The 25,210-nt window shown below is 34.8% G+C and overlaps 1 protein-coding gene across 4 annotated transcripts in view; it reads left to right on the forward strand.

Moving 5' to 3' along the window:
* The window catches only part of LOC123552334 (uncharacterized), a 136,197-nt gene that overhangs the window by 11,019 nt on the left and 99,968 nt on the right, over positions 1 to 25,210 (forward strand). For all 4 annotated transcript variants that reach the window (XM_053541847.1, XM_053541848.1, XM_053541846.1 and 1 more), the window contains 3 exons: positions 7,845 to 8,139; positions 19,647 to 19,859; positions 24,279 to 24,388. In XM_053541847.1, coding sequence (XP_053397822.1) covers positions 8,030 to 8,139; positions 19,647 to 19,859; positions 24,279 to 24,388 — 433 coding nt within the window. In that variant the 5' untranslated portion in view covers positions 7,845 to 8,029. The remainder of the gene's footprint in view (positions 1 to 7,844; positions 8,140 to 19,646; positions 19,860 to 24,278; positions 24,389 to 25,210) is intronic.

Genomic DNA, 25,210 nt, shown 5'->3' on the forward strand with positions numbered 1-25,210 from the left:
TTTTTTCATTAAGTTTCTTGCTCTTTATAAGTATCTGGTCTGTCACCAGCACTGCACGCACACACCCTTCTGCCCCTCCGCTCCCACCCTCTCATACGCATTGCCCCACTGAAAAAAATCTTTAAATATGCTTTTTCATTAAATTTTGCTTCCCTACTCCGCTAATATAACACTTAGGGCATATATTGCCCAGCTTGTCGGAGCTCTTGTTATACTTTGAGGATGCTGGTTTAGTCTTTTGAAATCTTCTTTTTTTGTCAGGTTTAATATCTCACTGACACAGGTATTGGTCCTATGTCAACTTTCCAGCATTTCTTGGTGGAGGAAGACCCCAAGAACACTGTGGACATTATGTCAGGCACAAGGGGGCACTGAGGTAGAACCTCTGACCTTCCACATGTAGCTGGGTGTCTACCATGCATGAAAAAGTCTTCTCCCAAGAGCAATTATTTGAACCCATTGTAGTAAGGAACAAGTGATTTGAGGTGAGAAAACTTAATCATTCTGTTCCTGAGGCCATCTATTTTAAGTCTAGTCCTTAGGCGTAAAAAAAAAATTGTTTGTTTCTGGTATCCGGACCTACCCTAATTATTTGGCCCGACCCTAAATGTTTTTTGGAGAATATTTTTTTCAACTTTTTAACAAAAAATTGCAAAACTGAACTTTTTGTGCTTTAAACATGCTCAGTGATGTTAATATTTTTTTTAGGCCTTATCTAAAACTAATTTTCAAAGTCATGAGTGATTAAAGTTTAGGAGTGTAACATCAAAACATAGAAATATTTGGTAAACAAACAACATCATTAGACATTACCAACAATCTACCCAACCATTACATTTTCTACTATACTGTCCATATGACTGGATACTTAAAGTTGTCCCCCTTTAACCCTTACCCTGCTAAATTTCTATAATGAACTTGTCCATCTTTCAATTTGGACAGTACCTGAATTGCAAACAATGCAGATCATGATCTACACTGGTCGCAAAAGCAGAATCAGTGGTGTCCAGCATGATAAAGGTTACAAATGAATGACTTTCGAAAGAAATAAAAAAAAAACAATTGCTGAAAACTACATTCCACTTAGTTAGGGACATTATTGCAAATGCATCAAAATGAAGATAATTGAAAATGGTGAGTTTTTAAAGGCTTTGAACTGTCCAGAAATGTGGCCCTTTATGCAGACCTTGTGTGGAATTCAATGTATATATCAGTTAATTGGCAATTGTTTTGTAGAGTAATAATACAAGTTCTGTATGCTGTTCAATTTTTAGCTCATCTGATTTTTTGAAAAAAAATGATGAGTTATTGTCATCACTTGAGCGGTTGTCGGCGTCGGCGTCGGCGTCGGCGTTGCCTGGTTAAGTTTTATGTTTAGGTCAGCTTTTCTCCTAAACTATCAAAGCTATTGCTTTGAAACTTGGAATACTTGTTCACCATCATAAGCTGACCCTGTATAGCAAGAAACATAACTCCATCTTGCTTTTTGCAAGATTTATGGCCCCTTTTGTACTTAGAAAATATCAGATTTCTTGGTTAAGTTTTATGTTTAGGTCAACTTTTCTCCTAAACTATCAAAGCTATTGCTTTGAAACTTGGAATACTTGTTCACCATCATAAGCAGACCCTGTACATCAAGAAACATAACTCCATCTTGCTTTTTGCAAGAATTATTGCCCCTTTTGGACTTAGAAAATCAGTTTTCTTGGTTAAGTTTTATGTTTAGGTCAGCTTTTATCCTAAACTATCAAAGCTATTCCTTTAAAACTTGCAACACTTGTTCACCATCATAAGCTGACCCTGTACAGCAAGAAACATAACTCCATCCTGCTTTTTGCAAGATTTATGGCCCCTTTTGGACTTAGAAAATATCAGATTTCTTGGTTAAGTTTTATGTTTAGGTCAACTTTTTCTCTTAAACTATCAAAGCTATTGCTTTAAAACTTGCAACTCTTGTTCACCATCATAAGCTGACCCTGTACAGCAAGCAACATAACTCCATCCTGCTTTTTGCAATAATTATTGCCCTTTTTGGACTTAGAAAAATCATTTTCTTGGTTGAATATTATGTTTAAGTCAACTTTTCTCATAAACTATCAAAGCTATTGCTTTAGAACTTGCAACAGTTTTTCACCATCATAAGTGGACACTGTACATCAAGAAACATAACTCTATCCTGCTTTTTGCAAGAGTGATGGCCCTTTTTAGACTTAGAAAATCATGGGTAGGACAATATTTCTATTATACAAAAAAAATCAGATGAGCGTCAGCACCCGCAAGGCGGTGCTCTTGTTTATTGTAAAACAACCCTTTCTTTCTCCGATTTGGTGTTGTTTGAATTTTTTATTGCAAAATATGGGGTGAACCGTTCAAAGGGAAACATTTTTAAATAGAAGATTTTCTCTAGTTAGCAATTTTGTACATTTTATATTATTTACAACAAATTGGATAGGTTTTTGTGTACCTTATATTCTGAAGTAATGAGAAATTATGTTTGGCTGAGGATCATGAAAGGTTAAACCACTTTGAACACAAATTAATTAGACATTATATTTGTGTTTAATGATGTGAAAGTTTGAGTCCTGGTAGTAAAAAAGTACAGAACTAAGAAGAAATCAAGTTTATTCATGTAATTCTCAGAAATTTTCATAATTTTTATTTTTAAATTAAAAAAATATCTTTAGTAGAAATTGAGTAAATGCATGTAATTCTGGGACAAAATTAAATTTACCTAAGTAGAAGCCGGGTTAAAGTGAAGGCAATGTTTCTCTAGTATACATTTTTTTGCTGTAGAAAATGTCAGATTTAACTGCCTGGAAGGAAATGTCAATTCAAAGCATTATTGACTTATTCTACTTAATTATAACTACTAATAAGTAATTGTTCAATAATTTTCTGTAGTTTTATCCTATATGAGTAATATGACATTATATGAGCCCTGCCATGAGGAAACCAACATAGTGGCTTTGCGACTAGCATGAATCCAGACCAGCCTGCGCATCCGCGCAGTCTGGTCATGATCCATGCTTTTTGCCAACAGTTTCTCTAATTGCAATAGATTTTGAAAGCGAACAGCATGGATCCTGACCAGAATGCGCAGATGCGCATGCTGGTCGCAAACCCACTGTGTTGGTTTTCCCATGGCACGGCTCATATGTATTAACTTTATGGAATCATTAAAAGAAAAAGTTTGTTAGATCAGCCAGTGTGAGGCGTTGTTTAAAGTAACAAAGGAAAGCAGCCATACATGGATCTAATTATTAATATAAAGCTTTTCTGAACAACTGCTGCCAGAATAGGTCTAATATTCATATATTTTAAGTCAACTGCAAATATTCAGTTTGCCATAACTAAGTTGTTTAAAGCTGATTTGAGCCGTGCCATGAGAAAACCAACATAGTGAGTTTGCGACCAGCATGGATCCAGACCAGCCTGCGCTAACAGTTTTTCCAATTCCAATAGGCTTTAAAAGCGAACAGCATGGATCCTGACCAGACTGCGCGGATGCGCAGTCTGGTCTGGATCCATGCTGGTCGCAAACCCACTATGTTGGTTTTCTCATGGCACGGCTCATTTATAGTTTTAAAACTTTACTGAACTGTTTGTAGCTGCAAAATGCAAAGTTGTGCAAAGTTTCATATCAATCTGTGTTCGAGGTAAATAATAAGTAGCCTTTTTAAGGCTTACCCTGCTAAATTTCTATAGTGAACTTGTCCATCTTTCAATTTGGACAATACCATGAATTGTTAAAAGAGGTGCTTACCAAAAAGGTACTGACTGAACAGAGAACTGCAGATCTACACTGGTCACAAAGACAGAATCATTTGTGTCCAGCATGATATTGGTTAAGGTTTAATTTCAGGCAAAAAACTTTAATGTTAAAGGGCCCAGAACAGCTAGAAAAGAAGAGAATACATTTACAAGCTCAGTATTTGTATTTACATGTTAAACCAGTTTCAGGCATTATTATGTTCAAAATTAATGAAATATAGAGTTATTTACTTGTCTGAGATCCTGAAAGTTTGCTGTTTGGCTCAGTATTGATTATAGGCGATATGTCTGTTTTTAATCGGTCACTGAGTGTAAGATCTTGTACAAGTTGCTTGTTTTCGGATGATACTGGAAAATTTGGTTATTTTGATTGGTATCAAAGTTATGATTCAAAACCTTAAAGTCCAGTGTAAAGTTCTTGTCTACATTTATTTTCTTGCAGTAATACTTGACATATTCATTATCAAACTTCCGCACATCAAAACAGCTGTACCTAAGTTATTTTCTTAAAGGTAGAAATGAATGACTGATTATAGTTAACAATAATTCTAGAAAATTATGTCAAGATTATAATGGTATGTCCAGACTTGTATGTTACCTTACTTACAAGATAATCAGTTTTGCCTTTGATGGCTAAAAAATGAAAAGAATTGTTAATCTTATTAATGGAAACACATGACATAAGTGTGATAAAATTAAGCCTTAGACTAATATGATATAACATTACTGTAAAATCAGAAATTTTTGCTAGCAATTTATCTTTGCTGTATTCACAGACTAAATGCTATGGCAAACATAGATAGACCTACTTGGGAAATAACTGTTATTGTTATAAAGTTTACAGTTGAATTCATTCCACAAGTCAGCCATACATTGCATAATTATATTCTACCTCGTCAACTTGTGATGAATTTAGAAACAGTGAACTTTTTAGCCTGGCAAAAAAAAGCTGATTTTACACTGTATCAAGAAAAAACAAGTTACTGATATGGTGGCTATAGAATTATTAGTTATTACTTTTTTACCTTGACAGAACATTTTCTGTTGACATTGTGTTAGGATGGGTTTTAGGCGCTATAACCTTCACTCCCTTTCTCACCTTGGGGTGTATTCTGACCTTATATAAATGCTAAGCCATGACATTCATGTATAATATTCCCAGATAAGGAGATAATTGGCCATTATCAAGCATTGTGTTGTATTTATATCCTAGCAGTAAAGGATATTAAGCCACAGGCAGTACACCTAGCTATTAAATAGGGAAAATTGTTATTGTTCATGTTTCATATTTGTGTACTGTTTGTATATAAATTGGAAATATACATACAACTTGTCATGTGGGAGTTTAGTAGAACAAGTTGAAAAACCAATCAGTGTCCCAGTTGAATTGCTGTTTAATAAACCAGTTAATAGAAAGCAATTTATAAAGGTGAGACACAGTTATGCAGTTATGGGTATTCAACTTGATGAAAAGTGCCAGTTTTTCACCTTTTAAGGTTTACCTGTTAAGGTTCTTACAGTAATAATCTGTTTGTTTAATAAATATTATAATAGGTTCTAAAGTATTTATTGTTTGTAAATAAAAGCGGACATAAATTCGATAAGGTATGTGACCTGGCCAGCTGGTCAGTTTAAAAAAATTTTTTTATACAGATTCAAAACTGCCTTGAAACTATGCACATAGCTTTATATCTTTTGCTTTTAACAGAATTTTTAACTCGACTATTCGAAGAATAAGTAGAGCTATCCTACTCACCACGGCGTCTGTGTCAGTGTCGGTGTCTGCGTCACACCTTGGTTAAGTTTTTCGTACCAGTCCACATTTTGACAGTCTTTTGAGATAAAGCTTTGAAACTTTCAACACTTGTTTACTATCACCATGATCAGTTATAGGCAAGAGCACATAACTCCATCAAGGATTTTGGCTGAATTATGGCCCCTTTTGACTTAAAAATCATGGTTAAGTTTTTTGTACCAGTTCATATTTTGACAAAGTCTTTTGAGATAAAGCTTTGAAACTTTCAACACCTGTTTACCATCACCATATCCAGTTATAGGCAAGTGTACATAACTCCATCAAGGATTTTGGCTGAATTATGGCCCCTTTCGACTTAAAAATCTCAGTTAAGTTTTTCACACCAGTTCATATTTTGACAAAGTCTTTTTAGATAAAGCTTTGAAACTTTGAACACTTGTTTACCATCACCATGCCAAGAGAACATAACTCCATCAAGGATTTTGGCTGAATTATGGCCCTTTTTTACTTAGAAATCTTGGTTAAGTTTTTCGTACCAGTTCATATTTTGACAAAGTCTTTTGAGATAAAGCTTTGAAACTTTCAACACCTGTTTACCATCACCATGTCCAGTTATAGGCAAGTGTACATAACTCCATCAAGGATTTTGGCTGAATTATGGCCCCTGTCGACTTAAAAATCTCAGTTAAGTTTTTCATACCAGTTCATATTTTGACAAAGTCTTTTTAGATAAAGCTTTGAAACTTTGAACTCTTGTTTACCATCACCATGCCAAGAGAACATAACTCCATCAAGGATTTTGGCTGAATTATGGCCCTTTTTGACTTAGAAATCTTGGTTAAGTTTTTCGTACCAGTTCATATTTTGACAAAGTCTTTTGAGATAAAGCTTTGAAACTTTCAACACCTGTTTACCATCACCATGTCCAGTTATAGTCAAGTGTACATAACTCCATCAAGGATTTTTGACTTAGAAATCTGGGGTAAGTTTTTCATACCAGTTAATATTTTGTGTAAAGTGTTTGACATATGCCTTTGAAACTTTTATCACTTGTTCAGTATAATAGTCTCTACCTGTAGGAAAGAGTACATAACTTTGTCATCTATTTTGGCTGAATTATGGCCCTTTTTGGACTTTGCTTTTAAACTTTGAACACTTGTTTATCATCATGATTTCAATCTGTAGGCAAGAGTATATAACTCTGACAACTATTTTGCCTGAATTATGGCCCTTTTTGGACTTTGCAATTGGTTCACACATTGCCATTTAGTGCAAGACTTATCGAAATCCACAAATACAGGATCATTGTTTGTCTAATCTTTTTTTTTCTTTTGTCTGAATATCTGTGGTAATATTTTGACCCCATTCTTCAGTCAATTCTTTGAATAGTCGAGCACGCTGTCATCCGACAGCTCTTGTTATTTGAGAGCGAACTGAATATTTCAGTTTAACAATATGAACCATTATATAAGTTTTAAAGACCATTGTGGCTTATTTTATAAAGATAGACCAAGGGAGATAATCACAGTTTTAAGACCTTGAATTTTGTTGAATTGCTGATATATGTATAGACCATTATACCTTCAGTACAAATCTTCGATATTTCTAAGTTCTAACATTACTGTCATCTGTAAAGGCCTTCATGGCTGAGTGGTTAAGGTTGTTGACTTAAATCACTTGCCCCTCGCTGCTTGGGGTTCGAAACCTGCCTTTGGATGTAGAGCTCATTCGTAGTAGGAAGTCATCTAGCAGGCTTTCAGAAGGTTGGTGGTTCTACGGGGTACCTGAGTGCCCTTCTGTGATGCAATAATGCCTGGAGAAGCAGTTGGGGTCTTCCTCCACCATTCTGATGCTGATGAAATGTTAGTAAGTCACCATATGACCTATAATTATGTCAGTGTTACGTTATACTTAAAAAAAAAGAAACAAAACTCAATGTATTTTTACGAAATTTATAATCATACTGAATGAGCTGTATCTGGGTTGAGCAGCCATGTTAGAAAACTCAAAATCAGTGACTATCTGACAAGTATCTTGTGCATGAATGGGAATAAGAACAGAGAATCGGGGGGTAAAACTTTCTAACAAATCCCTCACCTCTGTGGGTTTCGGCACTCGGTATTGAGATGTATAATTCTTTATTGTGAGAAAGCCTGAAAGGATGTCTAGTCTCGGGGTGCGTGCCATTGTGCAGGGTTTTTTCTCCTTCTTTCAACACTGAAAGTCACTTATATAATGTCAGTTGTGCAGTAGTGTGATTTATATAACCCTACAAAGCAAGTATTTTAATGTAATCATGTTTACTTTATATTTTCAGGTATTCAATGGAGAATGTGAAGTAGGAAATGGATGGATGGTTAGAAATTGCAAAATGCTGCATATAGTAGATAACTGAAAAATGCATTATAACATATAAATATTACTGAAATGAATCATGCTGCAAAGATTTTGCACAGTATTGAGCAAGTGTTAGGAACTGATATTATATAGCAGCAATATAAAATGGATTGTGTCGAAGTTGTGGAGAACTTGTCTCAGCGTGAGAAAAACTCCATCTTGCATGTACTTCAGCGAGATGAGCAGCTTCGTCAAGGTCAAGAAGAGAAAATAAGGTATACAAATGTATTTGTTTGTTCAAGGTTAAAAGCCATGTTGAGCACTGAGCACAGTTTGTAGCTTGATGGTTCTAACTTGAAATAACTGTATTTCTGGATAAGATATTGAAAGTTATTAGAATTTACTTGTCCTTTGCACAAGTCAGTATCATTTGGTAAGCACCCCTTTTAACAGTTAATGGTACTGTCCAAATTGGAAGATGGGCAAGTTCAAGAGTGAAGGACAAATGACTTTAGATGTAATGTTGTCTGTCGAGATCAAACTTGTGACCTTTATAGCTCACCTTAGTCCAGAGTGCTCCTGGTGAGCTTAGTAATTAGGATTGTTAAATGTCCGTTGTCAGTCAGTTTATTAGCCTTTTCACTACTTAGCAATCTTCATTAAAATTGTATATAATGTGCATGACTATTGTTTGATAATAGGCTAAATCAAAGCAGTAGGTCAAGAGTTAAAGACCATGATTTATGAAACTTGCCATATTTGACCATGCATACCCTATAAGTCCTATCCTCTGTTAGTAAAATGGGAGTAGAAGATCAAGAGTCTTGATTTATAAAAAAATACCATATTTAACCATGTTTAGACTGGAACACTTTCATTTTATTCCTAAATTGTAGAGTTTCCATGAGCACCTTCAATATTCACAAATACATCTTACTAATTCAGTTCCTTATGAATAGAACCAAATATAGAGTCTCACTTGGCTGTTTATTTGTTGACAACCTGAGTGTTAATTGACAGATTAGCAGCTATATACAAAATTTTATTTATACTTGAGATTAATAAAAACAACGTTTCATTTAGCTATGTATAGTTTTAACAATAACAAATTATACAAGAAAGGTACATCTTGCCTTTTATGGTTTCTCTGTGTATGTAGTATAGTTAGAGCGGACGCAGAGGTCCAGTGGTAACACTGTCTGACTACGAAACCAGGGGTCATGAGTTAGAGCCCCCGCTTCTCCAACTAAAAAATATCTAACACTTGGATAAGAGTCCTGTGTATGGGTTCTTTACACCTGGCATGCTAAAGAACCAGGGAAGCTTCTGGAATAGGAATGTCTTCAGTATCTTGCACTATCCTCCCACTTACATTACTAACAGTCTTCTGGAGGAGTCGCCCATATGGGTTACCGATGGCGACTATAAATATGCTTGCAAACAAACAGTAATATAGTTATACTTTCTTTGACCAGACTGGATGTTGTCACTGTATATAGAACATATTATCAGTGTACTATTACCAATATTGGCCCTACAGAATATTTTAGGGTGATATCCGTATTGTCATGATTTGACAGTTAGTAGCCCTGAGATGGTACATTGCTGTTACATTTGTTGTTCATGTATTTAATGCTAGGGTATAAATTCAAGTAGGAATGGTAACATCTGTTTGCCGAGATAATAAAATGGTGATAAATTACAATGATATATCATCACAATAACCTACTTCAGCATTGATCAGAGTCCTATGAATGTTTGTAACTTTTGAATTATTTACTCATAGAGTGAGTGCATTTAGGTAGCGGACCTGAGATTTAAGTAGCGGACCTGAGATAAGTGGTGATTTTCTTGCAGTCATATATTCTTGTATGTAATTTAAGCTGTCTTTGTTCATTAATACATGGCTTTGCTGCAACAATTGCAGGGTGCTTAAATGGCGAATACGTCTTTGAAAGGAAATTGCCATTTATCATTATGTGTGCATAACCTTAAAAGCTCTATGTAAATATCTACCACTGCTCTTTTCAAGGGGTCCATTAATTTTGATATGACTGTGAAGTTATTTAATTTCTTGGGCAAGAAATTTCATGTTTTTGATCAAAACAGCTATGTTGTGGGGGTATGAATTTGTGGATTTCAACTTGTAAATGGAATTTTACTTGTTTACAGTATTTGGATTGGATTCCATGTTGGTTAATTAACACACAATTCACAAAAATTAGTCTTGGACAAATATCAATGATTGCACAGTATTTTGTAATAGGCAGTGCTATAGGAAGGGGACTCGAGGGGAGCAATGTTGCACATTTTATAACCTCTCAGACTCAGGTGAACAGACTCCGCTAAACTTTAGTTGACATGTACTACTGGTACTATTTTGCTCTGATATGTTTTGAATTTTCATTGCTATTTCTTTCATAAATTTTCAAGTTATTAACTAAATAAATTTAAGCTGTATTATGAAAAAGAACAGAATATGTAAGTAGCTTATAATTAGCTCAGGCACTGTACACCATAACAACTGTGACAGTGTGTTTCTTAAAACCTATAGCAAAGCAAAACATAACTTTTTTAGAAAGGTGCCTTTCTCCATCCCTCTCCCACCCCCAGCCACCCTTTCCCACACAAACCTTGATAATTATATCAGGTGAACTGACATCATTGTTTTCAAATTAATGAAGGATTGTTTTTAGATTCAGGATGATAATGATGTCAATACAGGTTTGCTTCACACAAAACAATATTTCTGCCAAAGGGTTTTCCATTTTACAGCTGTATTAAATGGGGATTGTTTGATGAGGCAGATTAAATTCCTAGATGCTATTGATGTAATAAGCCAGTTTGATGTGAAACTGTTTTTTAGAGGGCTCTATTTAGATGAAATTAGGTGCACTTATTTACATACTTTATTTTTTTGAATTTTCTGCATAATTTACCCCAATATAGATGCCTCAGCTGTTCCTGTAAAAGAGAAAAGAGATATATTCAATGAAGGGAGAAAAGTAATTATCTCCTTTTAGAGATTATGCATTAAATTTACGTAAGTTTCAATATAATATGATACCCAGATAGTTCTCCTTTTCTTTGTATTTACTGTATGCAGTCATATAAATCAATTTTACTTCACTAATGAAATATAAAAAATATGAAATTGTTGTCTTAATTTTACATCAAGGCCAAGGGGGTTTATTTAGAGTTATAATATAATTCTTATTCTTCCAGTTTTGCATACAGTCCTAACTCTTGTCTCCATAATTTAAATGATTGAGGGCCATCATGATGCTTGTTATTTAAACAAAAATGCTTTAAGAGAGCCAAAAATAAAATATCAAACTTGCTAATTAGTTATCAGCATATTAAAATCAAGGGCTCAGCACGGAACTTCAGTTCTAACTGTTTACAAATACAGATTAATATACAATAATTTCATGTTGAGCCCTTAATTTATTATTCAGGTTTGACCTCAGTAGTATTAAACTCATTATTCCTACATTTTATTACAAACTAAATAATTTTGAAATTCCTGATTTGCCTTTGTCTGTCGGCTTTTCTGTCTGTCCGTCTGTACATACAATAGGATAGTTATGTCAGGCTAGATGAATGGAAGATAATTGTAATTCTATTCATTCTGTTTCTATTATGTTGGTAATATTCTTTTACATGGCTAAATAAAACAATAGAAAGAACAAAGAAGTTACTAAGCCATATAATAATTACTGTACCTTTAAGTACGTCCATCCGTTATTCCAATTTGTGTCATGCATATCTCAAAAGTATTTCACCTTAGTAGAGTGCATGGTCAGACCTCACAGGATTGTTATTCAACATGTGAATTCAATTAAGTTGTGCTTCTGGGGTTTTTGTTGTGATTTCACACACTCAGACCAGACTTATGGCCCTTAACATAGTCAGAAATATGAATACAGCGACATGAGTGGGGGCACCAGTGTCCTTTGGGCACACATCTAGTTGATATTAGTAGAAAAAAGAGCTTTTAAAAAATTGAAAGCTTTTGGCATTTAACACCTTTGTTTCTTAAAGTCTGGACTTATTCCTATATTTTTGTAAAAAATGTGAAATGTTGATGGTCTGATACCATATTATACTGTCAACAGAAATTTATTATGTTTGTACTCCTGAAAAACACTCAACCTGTTGTCTTTTCTTTGTACTTGTAATCAGCCAACCAGATGGTGGAGCTTTGAGACTGGTCTCCAAATCTTGTAGCCAGGTTGTGCATAAACCCTGTACTGTCTTTGAACATCTTAACATGAAGGGCATTATATGAGCCGCGCCATGGGAAAACCAACATAGTGGCTTTGCGACCAGCATGGATCCAGACCAGCCTGCGCATCCGCGCAGTCTGGTCAGGATCCATGCTGTTCGCTTACAGTTTCTCTAATTCCGATAGGCTTTAAAAGCGACCAGCATGGATCCTGACCAGACTGCGCGGATGCGCAGGCTGGTCTGGATCCATGCTGGTCGCAAACCCACTATGTTGGTTTTCCCATGGCGCGGCTCATATAGTGGCCCATAACAGCCATTGAGGTTACAGAATGTCTGCTGCCATCACTTTAACCCTGTTGCACTAGAATAAATTAACAAAATTTGAATGTAAAGCTGCCCATCTACATTCTATTAGTAAAACTATTTTTATTGTAGAAGGTTTTAAATACTTTCACTGTCATGATGAAAATAAAAGCCTTTGAAAAAGGGATTATCTCGTTCTTTACACTGTCCTTTATATATATTTATCTAGATTGTGTATTACATTGTACGTTTTCTATTAAATTCAAACCAAATATTTTAAAGTGATTCCTAGATAAAGATCATTATCAGTTGAAATTAAAAATAATCATACTTCATGGTATTTTGTAAAATTCTAGACATTTGCATGCATTAATGGAAAATGTAATAAATTATGTAAAATCACAGTATGAAACTGTCACAGTAGAATTAAGTTTCAACAACATCCGGGTATGAAAGATTAAAAAGAGGGTAATTTTATGTAAAGTGTAAAACTTGAGAAATTAGTTATTCATAATTATGTTAGGTCACATGTTTTTTGAATTCTAAACCGTTCACCTTGATTTTTAGCTCACCTGTCACTACGTGACAGGGTGAGCTTTTAATTGACCTGTCCGTCCGTCCACAATTCTGTTGCACGATAGTCATTAGATTTTATTTTAACAAACATGCAGAATTGTATCATAATTTGTTTCCTTTTTGAATTGGCAGGCCCGTGTAAAATTTTTCGATCTCACTAGTGAGTTTGAATTTTAATTCATTTTACTAACTCAGCTTAATTCAATGGACTGACATCATGAATATCATTTAAATGCTTATTAACACAATGAACATGCATTTGATATTGAAAATACACATTATCAATCTGGATGAATTTTTGTGAACCGGGCCAGATCCCATTATGGGTTCCAGAGTTATGGCCCCTGAAAGGGCCAAAATTAGCTATTTTAGCTATTGTCTGCACAATAGCAGCTTTGTTTATGATTTGATTTTTATCAAACTTGCACACAACTTGTATCACCATAAGATCTTGGTTCCTTTCTTGATCTGGTCAGATCCCATTATGGGTTCCAGAGTTATGGCCCCTGAAAAGGCCAAAATTAGCTATTTTGACCTTGTCTGCACAATAACAGCTTAATTTATGATTTGATTTTTACCAAACTTGCATGCAACTTGTATCACCATAAGATCTTGGTTGCTTTCTTGAAGTGGCCAGATTCTATTATGGGTTCCAGAGTGATGGCCCCTGAAAGGACCAGAATTAGCTATTTTGACCTTGTCTGCTAAATAGCAGCTTCATTTATGATTTGAGTTTAATCAAACTTGCACAAAACTTGTGTCACCATAAGATCTCAGTTCCTTTCTTGAACCGGCCAGATCCCTTAATGGGCTTCAGAGTTATGGCCCCTGAAAGGGCCAGAATTAGCTATTTTGACCTTGTCTGCACAATAGCAGCTTCATTTATGATTTGATTTTAACCAAACTTGCACGCAACTTGTATCACCACAAGATCTTGGTTCCTTTCTTGAACTGGCCAGATTCCTTTATGGGTTCCAGAGTTATGGCCCCTGATAGGGCCAGAATTAGCCATTTTGACTTTGTCTGCACAATAGCAGCTTCATTATGCTTTGTAGTCCTGTTTGGTGCCATATAACCTATACTGTGTTGGTGCGCCGTAAAACCCAAATAAATAAATAAATAAATATGACTTGAATTTAATCAAACTTGCACAAAACTTGTGTCACCATAAGATCTTGGTTCCTTTTGTTGAACTGGCCAGATCCCATAATAGGTTCCAGAGTTATGGCCCCTGAAAGGGCCAGAATCAGCTATTTTGACCTTGTCTGCACAATAGCAGCTTCGTTTATGTTTTGATTTTAACCAAACTTGCACACAACTTGTATCACCATAAGATCTCGATTCCTTTTTATACGCCCTAAGGGACGTATTATGTTATTGCCTTGGTGTCCGTCTGTATGTTGATTTGCAATTTTCCTTCCGCTCTGTAACTCTTGAACCCCTTGAAGGATTTCAAAGAAACCTGACACAAATGTTCACCTCATCGAAACGATGTGCAGAGCGCATGTTTCAGATGGCTCACTTCAAGGTCAAGGTCACGCTTAGGGGTCAAAGGTCATATGACTTTGTTTTGTGTGTATATTGCTCTGCATTTGCGTTGCATTGCAGTGCTCTTGTTTTTATTTGGCAGATCCTTCTTTTGTTCACTTACAATAATTATTTTTTAATTACTTCCCTTTTATGTTACTATAAATAGCTTATTTAGTAACTATTTTTTATTATTGGCAGTAGTGAAAAACCGAGACCACTTTTCTGTGGTACAACATGGACGGTACCTCCAATTTTTAGGTGTATTTTGACATATCTGTACATTTAAGAAAATTTCAACTATATTTTCTCATGATTCTTTTGATTGATCTTGATTATGATTTTTAGCTCGACTATTCGAAGAATAAGTAGAGCTATCCTACTCACCACAGCGTCGGCGTCGGTGTCGGCGTCGGCGTCGGCGTCACACCCTGGTTAAGTTTTTCGTACCAGTCCACATTTTGACAAAGTCTTTTGAGATAAAGCTTTGAAACTTTCAACACTTGTTTACCATCACCATGTCCAGTTATAGGCAAGAGTACATAACTTTGTCAAGCATTTTGACTGAATTATGGCCCCTTTTGACTTAGAAATCTTGGTTAAGTTTTTCGTACCAGTTCATATTTTGACAAAGTCTTTTGAGATAAAGCTTTGAAACTTTCAACACTTGTTTACCATCACCATGTTCAGTTGTAGGCAAGAGTACATAACTCCATCAAGCATTTTGGTTGAATTATGGCCCCTTTTTGACTTAGAAATCTTGGTTAAGTTTTTCGTACCAGTCCACATTTTGACAAAGTCTTTTGAGATAAAGCTTTGAAACTTTCAACACTTGTTTACCATCACAATGTCCAGTTGTAGGCAAGAGTACATAACTCCATCAAGCATTTTGACTGAATTATGGCCCCTTTAGACTTAGAAATCTAGGTTAAGTTTTTCGTACCAGTTTATATTTTGTGTAAAGTGTTTGACATATGGCTTTGAAACTTTTATATCTTGTTCAGTATAATAGTCTCTATCAATAGGCAAGAGTACGTAACTCTCTCATCTTTTTTGGCTGAATTATTGCCCTTTTTGAACTTGGAAATTGGTTCTGTTTTGTAAATGTCCATGTTTTGTCAAGACTATTTGACATATGGCTTTTAAACTTTAAACACTTGTTTATCATTATGATTTCCATCTGTAGGCAAGAGTACATAACTCTGACAATTATTTTGACTGAATTATGGCCCTTTTTGGACTTTGAAATTTGTTCAATTTTTCTTACAAGTCAGCGTTTTGTCAAAACTGTTTGAACTGTGGCTTTGAAACTTTTAACACTAGTTTATCAACATGATTTCCATCTGTAGGCAAGAGTACATAACTCTGTCAACTATTTTGACTGAATTATGGCCCTTTTTGGACTTAGAAATTAGTTAAATTTTTCATATAAGTCCATGTTCTGCCTAACATATAACTTAACATATTTGCCATCATGGTCACACATTGCCATTTAGTGCAAGACTAATCGAAATCCACAAATACAGGAACATTTTTTGTTTAATCCATTTTTTTGTTTAGTCTGAAAATCTATGGAAATATTTTGACCCCATTCTTCAATCAATTCTTCGAATAGTCGAGCGCGCTGTCATCCGACAGCTCTTGTTTAACCTTCTTGTCCTTAAGTGCAATGATATCAGGTGAGCGATATAGGGCCATTATGGCCCTCTTGTATAAATAAACACAGTGACATGTCGAAGTATGTTTCTCTTTATAATAAGCTTCTTCAGTTGACACATAATCATACAAATATAAATATGAAAAACACAAAAAGGATGTTGGCATTTAGACACTACAGTTGGCCTATAAAAATGTACATCATAAAATTAAATATTATACATTATCATACAGTTGTTTAATGTTAATAATTGTAGATGTTATTATTTTAGATAATGCACATCCTAAAATTTATATTTCCCACCCTGAGTTAGCTCAGTAGTTTCCAGTCAGGAATCTTGTGCATATTACTGGCTTGCGACCACCAAATTCGGACGACCACCAAACCGGACAGTCCCGAAATATTTGATGTAGAAAAAGACACTTAAACCGAAATACAAACACAATTAGATATTTGAAAAAGAAAATGTAAAAAAAAAAAATCTGTCACTTCTGAGTTAAGTCACAGTCAGCAAAATACATTTGATACTATGCTGTTTGTCAATGCAATGAAATGATTCTAGGCAGGTTACATAATATTATGCATAATGACACATTTCTTGAAGAAACACATGGTTGTAGGAAATGTAATTTGGTGGAAACTATTCTTTTTGAAATGATTTGCTATGTGCTTCCTATCTTTTCTGTTTACTTTCTTTGATATAAAATTTATGAATTATATGAGAAAGAAAATATCTTCATTCTGTTAAGATCTAAAACAATATGGATCACTGCAATAAAACAGTAAAAGGCAAACCATATGCCACAGCGCCACCACTACTGTATAGCGCCATTAATAATGCCACAGCTCTACTACTTTTAAAAAATAATGTCATAATTCCATTACCAGAGGTTTCATTAACTCAAAATTAATGTTTTTAGCTCACTTTTTCTGATCGCTCGATGTCTGGCGTCCGGCGTTTGTCTGTCTGTCAACATTTAGCTTGTGTATGTGATAGAGGCTGTTTTTTTCAACTGATCTTCATGAAATTTTGTCAGAATGATTACCTTTAAGAAATCTAGGCCAAGTTCGAAAATGGGTCATCTGGGCTCAAAATCTAGGTCACTAGGTCAAATCAAGAAAAACCTTGTGTATGCAATAGAGGCTGTATTTTTCAACTGATCTTCATGAATTTTGGTCAGAATGATTACCTTGATAAAATCTAGGCCAAGTAAGAAAATGGGTCATCTGGGGTCAAAAACTAGGTCACTAGGTCAAATCAAAGAAAAACATTGTGTATGCGATAGAGGCTGTATTTTTCAACTGATCTTCATGAAATTTTGTCAGAATGATTACCTTGATGAAATCTAGGTCAAATTTGAATATGGGTCATCTGGGGTCAAATACTAGGTCACTAGGTCAAATCAAAGAAAAACCTTTTGTATGCGATAGAAGCTGTATTTTTAAATTGATCTTCATGAAATTTGGTCGGAATGATTGCCTTGATAAAATATAGGTCACGTTCAAATATGGGTCATCTGGGGTTAAAAACTAGGTCACTAGGTCAAATCAAAGAAAAAAACTTGTGTATGCAATATAGACTGTATTTTTCAATTGATCTTCATAAAATTATGTCAGAATGATTGCCTTGATGAAATCTAGGTCAAGTTTGAATATGGGTCATCTGGGATCAAAAAGAAGGTCACTAGGTCAAATCAAAGAAAAACCTTGTGTATGCGCTAGAGACTGTATTTTTCAATTGATCTTCATGAAATTTGGTCGGAATGATTGCCTTGATAAAATCTAGGTCACGTTCAAATATGGGTCATCTGGAGTTAAAAACTAGGTCACTAGGTCAAATCAAAGAAAAAAACTTGTGTATGCAATATAGACAGTATTTTTCAATTGATCTTCATAAAATTATGTCAGAATGATTGCCTTGATGAAATCTAGGTCAAGTTTGAATATGGGTCATCTGGGATCAAAAAGTAGGTCACTAGGTCAAATCAAAGAAAAACCTTGTGTATGCGATAGAGACTGTATTTTTCAATTGATCTTCGTGAAATTGGGTCAGAATGATTGCCTTGATAAAATTTAGGTCAAGTTCGAATATGGGTCATCTAGGATCAAAAACTAGGTCACTAGGTAATTACTAAGAAAATACTTTTTTAAACTAAAGGGACCACATTTTTGGTCCAATCTTAATGAAAATTGGCCAGAATATTTGTTTCCATGAAATCACTAGGTCAAACATGTTTACACCGTTATGGTGTGTTTCTCAGGTGAGCGACCTAGGGCCATCTTGGCCCTCTTGTTGTATGTAAGCATCATACATATTTAGATTTGCATGCACAATAATGTTCATATATTGTGTCTATGCATCAGTATGTACTTTGAATACTGACATATATCAAAATACGCAAACGTCTGCATCAGGAGAAAAGCTTTTAGCACCACAATTTACATAATTTTTAAACATATTTACAGCTGAACCCGAAGTATAAAACGTGTTCTTACATGGCATTACATTCTCTGATTCTCGAAATAAGTTATATCAGTAAAAATATATGACAGAATATAGATCATTACAATTTCAAACAGGTGATAGCTGCACCACGGAAATGTCAACAGCTCCTTTCCTTATCACCACATTTTGGTGGTGGCACTAGGGTTTAGTAGCCCTGAAATGGTGTTATATTCAACAGATCATGCAAATGTGATTCAAATGATTTATCATCTTTGAGTAAAATTTGAAAATCTGTGTCACAATAAATGATTTCCACAGTTTGCCGGTGTAGTTGATGTTTTCCCCAGTGATGCATGTTACAAGTTACAATTTTAATTTTCTATATTAACGTTTCCTTTTAAGCCTGTTACCACCTCTTCTCATACTAAAAAATATCATTTAATCGAGTAAAAATACTTTCAATTTAACACATTGTGTTATTTTTATGGCTGGTGAATGTAAAAAAACACAAAGCATATACACAGTATATAATTTCATCTCCCACTGGTCTACAACAGCCTCTTCTCACAAAGAATGCATTTTATTACTGCAAGAGGTTATCTATTTTCATTTGTAAGAAGGGGTTTGTTTCATGTCACCTGTACAAGTTAAGTTTGACCTTTTAGTAAAGGGCCATAACTTACAAGATTTTATGTTACAGTATACCCTATCATTAATTTGACTACACTTGCATTCAATATGGCCAGAGGTTGTTCACATATATTGCAAATAGATAACAAATATATTGAAAATAGGGTTATTAAGGCACTACAGCTCCATGTTGCAGCATTGCACATGGGGAAACACCCCTAATTCCTAAGAAAATAACACCTTATTTATATTTAGTGAACTTGTATCACCTTAATTGTCAGGACAGTCATTTTGGATCAAACTTAATTTACCATTGGAAGCCTTGGAGCAGCTTGCTTTCACTTCAATAACCTATTAAAAAAGGTAAATCTGATCGAGGCAGTTGACTATTCTGACCTTTTTTGCATTTTCAGTAACCTGAAAAGGGAGATCAATTTGATACGGATGTGCAGTGTTTTACGAGCGGGAGATGACCAGTCAAAGATATGCCTACGTTGCCGAACAGAAATGGGTATTTTGTTCAACCGTGGATCACTCTGCCCGTCCTGCAAATACAAAGTTTGCAAAAGTTGCCAAGAGGTCATGTTCAATGGCTCCTGGCTGTGTAAACTTTGTTACAAACAAAGGTAAAATTAAGCATTTTGTTGTCTCCCTTTACTTGGTATTGGCATTTACATCCAATTTTTATGCCCCCAGCATTACTGATGCGGGAGGCATATAGTGATTTTCCCGTTCGTTCGTCTGTTCGTTTGTTCGTCCGTCCGTACGAGGTTAACCAAATGGGACCGTTTCGTCTAGCATCAATACCCCTTACTAGAATGACTTGATACTAATGCAGATGTAACCTGTGACCATTCCTCATCTTCAAACATCACCTGACCTCAGTTTGACCTTGACCTTGATCTCGTTTTGGACTTGGGTGCAAAATCTATCAACAAGGATGCCACTGGGGGCATCAAGCGTTTATTGAATGCAGCTCCTTGTTTTTATAGTTTTGCATGTGAGAATTTTTGACCAAGAAGTAGATAGAATACTTTCAAACTCTATGAAAGGCACCATCATCAGAGACAGGTTCTGTAACTCTTGACTCTGTTCCCCTTTTAACTAAGAATTCTGCATGTCAGAATGGTTTTAAACAACACAATTCTTTAGGATCATGAAAGGGCCTCACAGCTGAGCCAGGTCATTAACTGATTTAAATTTGGAAAACTTTAAGCCCCTTTATGACTTAAAAATTGTTAGAGCATTTGTGTATAAGCAGCTTTTATTACTTGTTTCTGACAATTAGCATATCATCCACTAACCTGAGGTAGGCCAGCAGTTACGGAAAAAATTGCATGCCTTATACAGATAACCAGATTACCAGAATTGAGTTACTGTTCTTGATGTATGTGTTTCTTTATTGCAGTTTGTGTTCTGTAATTACAAAATGAAATAGATGTTCAGGTCATACTGTCTTAAAAAAAGACATGACCTGAAATGAAGTTTGCCATTAGGATGTTGTAATGTCAAAATAAATTCAACATTGTAGAAAATGATTTTCCCTCCAAACACTGCTGTCATGACTCCCTTTCAAGTATGCATGTGTATGCATTTCGGGGCTTCATTTGCCTCTGTCTTAAAAGTGAGACTGCTTTTTAAAAGGATATACATGGGGAAAAGTGAATGAAAAATTAAAAATCTTTTAAACTAATGTAGAATTTATATATTTCTCACGTTTTATTGACATGTTTAGTCGAAAAATGTAGATGATTGCTTCATTAGATGTTAAGATTACAACTGAAATGGTTAAGCTAACCTGAAATTGTATGCCAGGTCAAGATAACATCTGAAAATTGCTATGAAATGCCATATTCATCTTTTTTAGCTCAACTATACGAAGTATAAGGAGAGCTATCCTACTCGCCCCAGCGGCGGCGGCAGCGTCTTTCCGCGTCCCCACCTTGGTTAAAGTTTTGGTGCACTTTCTCTTTTTTCAACATATCTCTGTAATTACTTGATGGATTTGATTCAAACTTGAAATACTTATTCCTCAGTATCATCCACATCATCTGACATAAGGGCAATAACTCTGGCACCAATATTTCATGAATTATCCCCCCTTTTCACTTAGATTTTCAGGTAAAAGTTTTGATGCACTTTCACTCTATCTCTGTTATTACTGAATGGATTTGATTCTAACTTAAAATAGTTGTTCAACATCATCACCCACATCATATGACACAAGGTGCATAACTCTGGCACCATTTTTTCATGAATTATTCCCCCTTTTTACTTAGAATTTCAGGATAAAGTTTTGGTGCACTTCCACTCTACCTCTGTTATAACTGAATGGATTTGATTCAAACTTAAAACAGTTGTTCAGCATTATCACCCACATCATATGACACAAGATGCATAACTCTGGCACAATTTTTCATGAATTATTCCCCGTTTTACTTAGAATTTCAGGTTAAAGTTTTATGCACTTTCACTCTATCTCTGTTATTACTGAATGGATCTGATTCAAACTTTAACAATTGTTCAACATCATTACCCTTATCATATGATGCAAGGTGCATAACTCTGGGACCAATTTTTCATGAATTATTTCCCCTTTTTACTTAGAATTTTACGTTAAGTTTTGATGCACTTTCACTCTGTCTCTGTTATTACTGAATGGATTTGATTCAAACTTAAAATAGTTGTTCAACATCATCACCCACACCATATGACGCAAGGTGCATAACTCTGGCACCAATTTTTTAGGTTAAAGTTTTGATGCACTTTCACTCTGTCTCTGTTATTACTGAATGGATTTGATTCAAACTTAAGATAGTTGTTCAACATCATCACCCACACTATATGACACAAGCTGCATAACTCTGGCACCAATATTTAATGAATTATGCCCCTTTTTGCTTAGGATATACTTATATAGTGTTTTGATACATTTTATCTTTACCTCTCTTATTACTTTAAGTTGATATTTTTGACATAGACTCAGGCTATTGTGCAATATCTTCATCCACAATTGGAGTCATTAAACACTCCAGTGACGGCTCTAGTTTCCTCAGATGTGCCCAGTTTCACTATCCAGCATCGAAATAGTCGAGCACGCTGTCTCCTGTGACAGCTCTTGTTTTATTTGATGTTACATATTTTTACCACAGATAGTGTAAGAGAACCAGAGTTTGATTGGACAGTTTGCCAGATGTTTTCCTGACTGAACATATAGTCATCTAGCTACTGTCGTAGCAATCTTTAAATTCTATACAACAGCCTCTATCTGTTTCCTTTAGTTGACTGAGTAAAATAGTATAAATACGTCATGAATCTATTTCTGAACAAAACACCTGAATGTCCCTTTAAAGATTTGAACCATTTGGTTCTGGGATGACAAGTTGTGTATGAAAAGAAATTGAACCACTTCCTTACCCTTGCATGATAGTAATAGGTGAATATTTGGTTTTACATTATCTCTGTGATACCAGTTGGTATAAAAGTTTCCAGATTCCATGCCTCATATTATTTATATTTTGATGTAAATGAGGTGTTACCGGAATTTTTAGTCCTGTATGGTGCTATTTAACCTTTACTGTGTTGTCTGTGTAATGGTGCATAATTGTAAAACCAAAACCAAAAAACAAAAACAAAAACCCGTGAATGTTTTGTATTTAGCCTTGAATTGAAAACACAAGTAATGTAAATAACGTTAATATACAAAAAAAAATTGTGGAAAAATTCAGTTTTGACAAAAATTGGCAAATATCTTTCACAATCAGTGATTAGGCTATCCTTAATTCTCTTTTCATTATTAAAATACCTCAGCTCATATTACATAATGTTGCACAATTATCTAATTTTCTGTTATAAGCAGAAAGAGTTTATAAAGATGTTTTCAGTAGCAAAAATATGTATGCAAAACCCAGTCAAATAGTTTTCAATGAGATCATTGTATAAATGTCATTGGAATGTAATTCATATAAAATCCGGGTTTATGTAATTATATCATAAGAGCATGTTGTATGTTCAGGTCTGGAGACAAATTTATGTTTCTTTATTTGCTCACCGTGCCCACTTTCCTCAACAGTGAGCTTTTGTGACTGCCCCAGTTGTCTGTCATCAATCAGTTGTTGGTCTCATTGTAACCCTAATGTTTCTTGAACAATCTTCACAAAACTTACTCAGTAATGTGTATGGCTACAAGATCTTGGTTGTTTTCATATAATGTTCACAATTGTTCAAATAATATCAGAGTTACAGTATGGTCCTTGAATTAAGTTTGAACTGCCAAATTTCATATTGTGTGCTCATTACAGGCCAGAAAAATCAATAATATAAAGTTATTAATCAAATAATTTTATACTGGCCTTGTTACTTGTTTCAGTGTTCAAAACATGAGATATCTGTTAGAGGACAAATAATAAGGTCAATTATGTAATTGCTTGATTAATTTTATTATTCAACTTCACGTTGGTGCCATCAGTTTAACTAGTCAAAATGCTTGCATTCTGTATCGGCCCTGATGACCTGGCATGAAAAAAATATGAACAGATAGAAAAAAACAACCTGTTTTCATCACAAATCAAGCCAAAATGAAAAACACATAGTGGCATATAAGCCCCTTTCAAATGATGTATAGTATATCTGAAAACACAATGCTTTTATTCATCTGGCTGGTCATATAGTTTTCATGCCAGGTCAAGAATAGTCTGTGTTCAGACCCTGTGTTTTGTTCACAGGAGATAACTCCTGAAGCTATATTCAAATTTTGATAATCAGAGCCAAGACTGATGAAGCCAGAATATATGAGAATTTTTTTTAAAAGATTATCTAGTCTAGTTATGCCGCAATGTTGATCCAATTTGTTTATAGAATACCAGTATAGATAAAGGGAGGTAAAAGCATTATTTTACTTACATAGAATTTATAGCAGAGTTTTGCCTCTTTGTCAAGCAGGTTATAAGGATGTACAAGCAATATTTTTTCATAGACATTGTTTGATTATTCACCTTTACTATCTGAACAGTGCTCACATGTTTAATACACATTTCTCTCTTCAGGCAGCTGAAGTGGCTTACAGGAGAGTGGACAGCATCATTTGAACAAAATCCTCTCAGAAAATGGGCCTCTGGGTCAGATCTTGTTAAAGCCTCACTCCAGATGGTACCAGGTAACTACATTGTTTCATATGTATGGGAAGCTCTTGATAAGTTTTGACAGCTTGAAGTGTTTCAGTTTTTTTCTCCACACAGGCTGTTATTGGCTAACACTTCATTTATATTTGGAAACCATGGCGTTGGATGGTATGGTAAGATAGGAAGTTAATGCATGCCATGGGTTAGCTAAGAAGGTAGAGCACAAGACTATAAAAGCAGAGGTGGAGAGTTTAATCCCTAAGCAACACAATATGTCCATTGGCATTTTCTTTAATGTGGAGAAGTTGTGTGCATATAAAGCATGTTGTCTTAAAGAATATATATATGCACTTTGATGTGAAAAAAAATCTTTATTAAAGACTGTTGTATGAGCTTAGATGTTTTAAAATGATGCTATACTCTGTGGACTACAGCTTGGTTATTAAGTTTTTACTTGGTGCCTTTTACCAAATATGGATGGTTCCCTAAACTGGTAATTGTATACTGTGAAATCATTGAATTTTTGTGCTTTTGGTCAAAATGGCTGTTTCTTGGGAAAGTGAATTTGTATACTTCAGCTTTTGTAGTTGTTTTCTTGGATTGATATAACAGCATTGACAGAATCTGCAAAGATTATCCCCCTTGAATATAAATGATTTCAAAGCATCATCCAAGATCTTGGAACTCTTGTAAAGTATCAAACAAACTATTGTCGAACTTCTTTCACTCAAACTCTATGGGACTGTTAAATTTGTTTGAGTTATCAGTATCTGTAGTTTGGGCCATGAAACTATATAGATTATACAGGGATTTTGCTGGGACCTGACGATGAGTTTGAGCATAGGTTTGTGTTTGAA

The sequence above is a fragment of the Mercenaria mercenaria genome, chromosome 4, assembly GCF_021730395.1.
Source record: "Mercenaria mercenaria strain notata chromosome 4, MADL_Memer_1, whole genome shotgun sequence".
Lineage (NCBI taxonomy): Eukaryota > Metazoa > Mollusca > Bivalvia > Venerida > Veneridae > Mercenaria > Mercenaria mercenaria.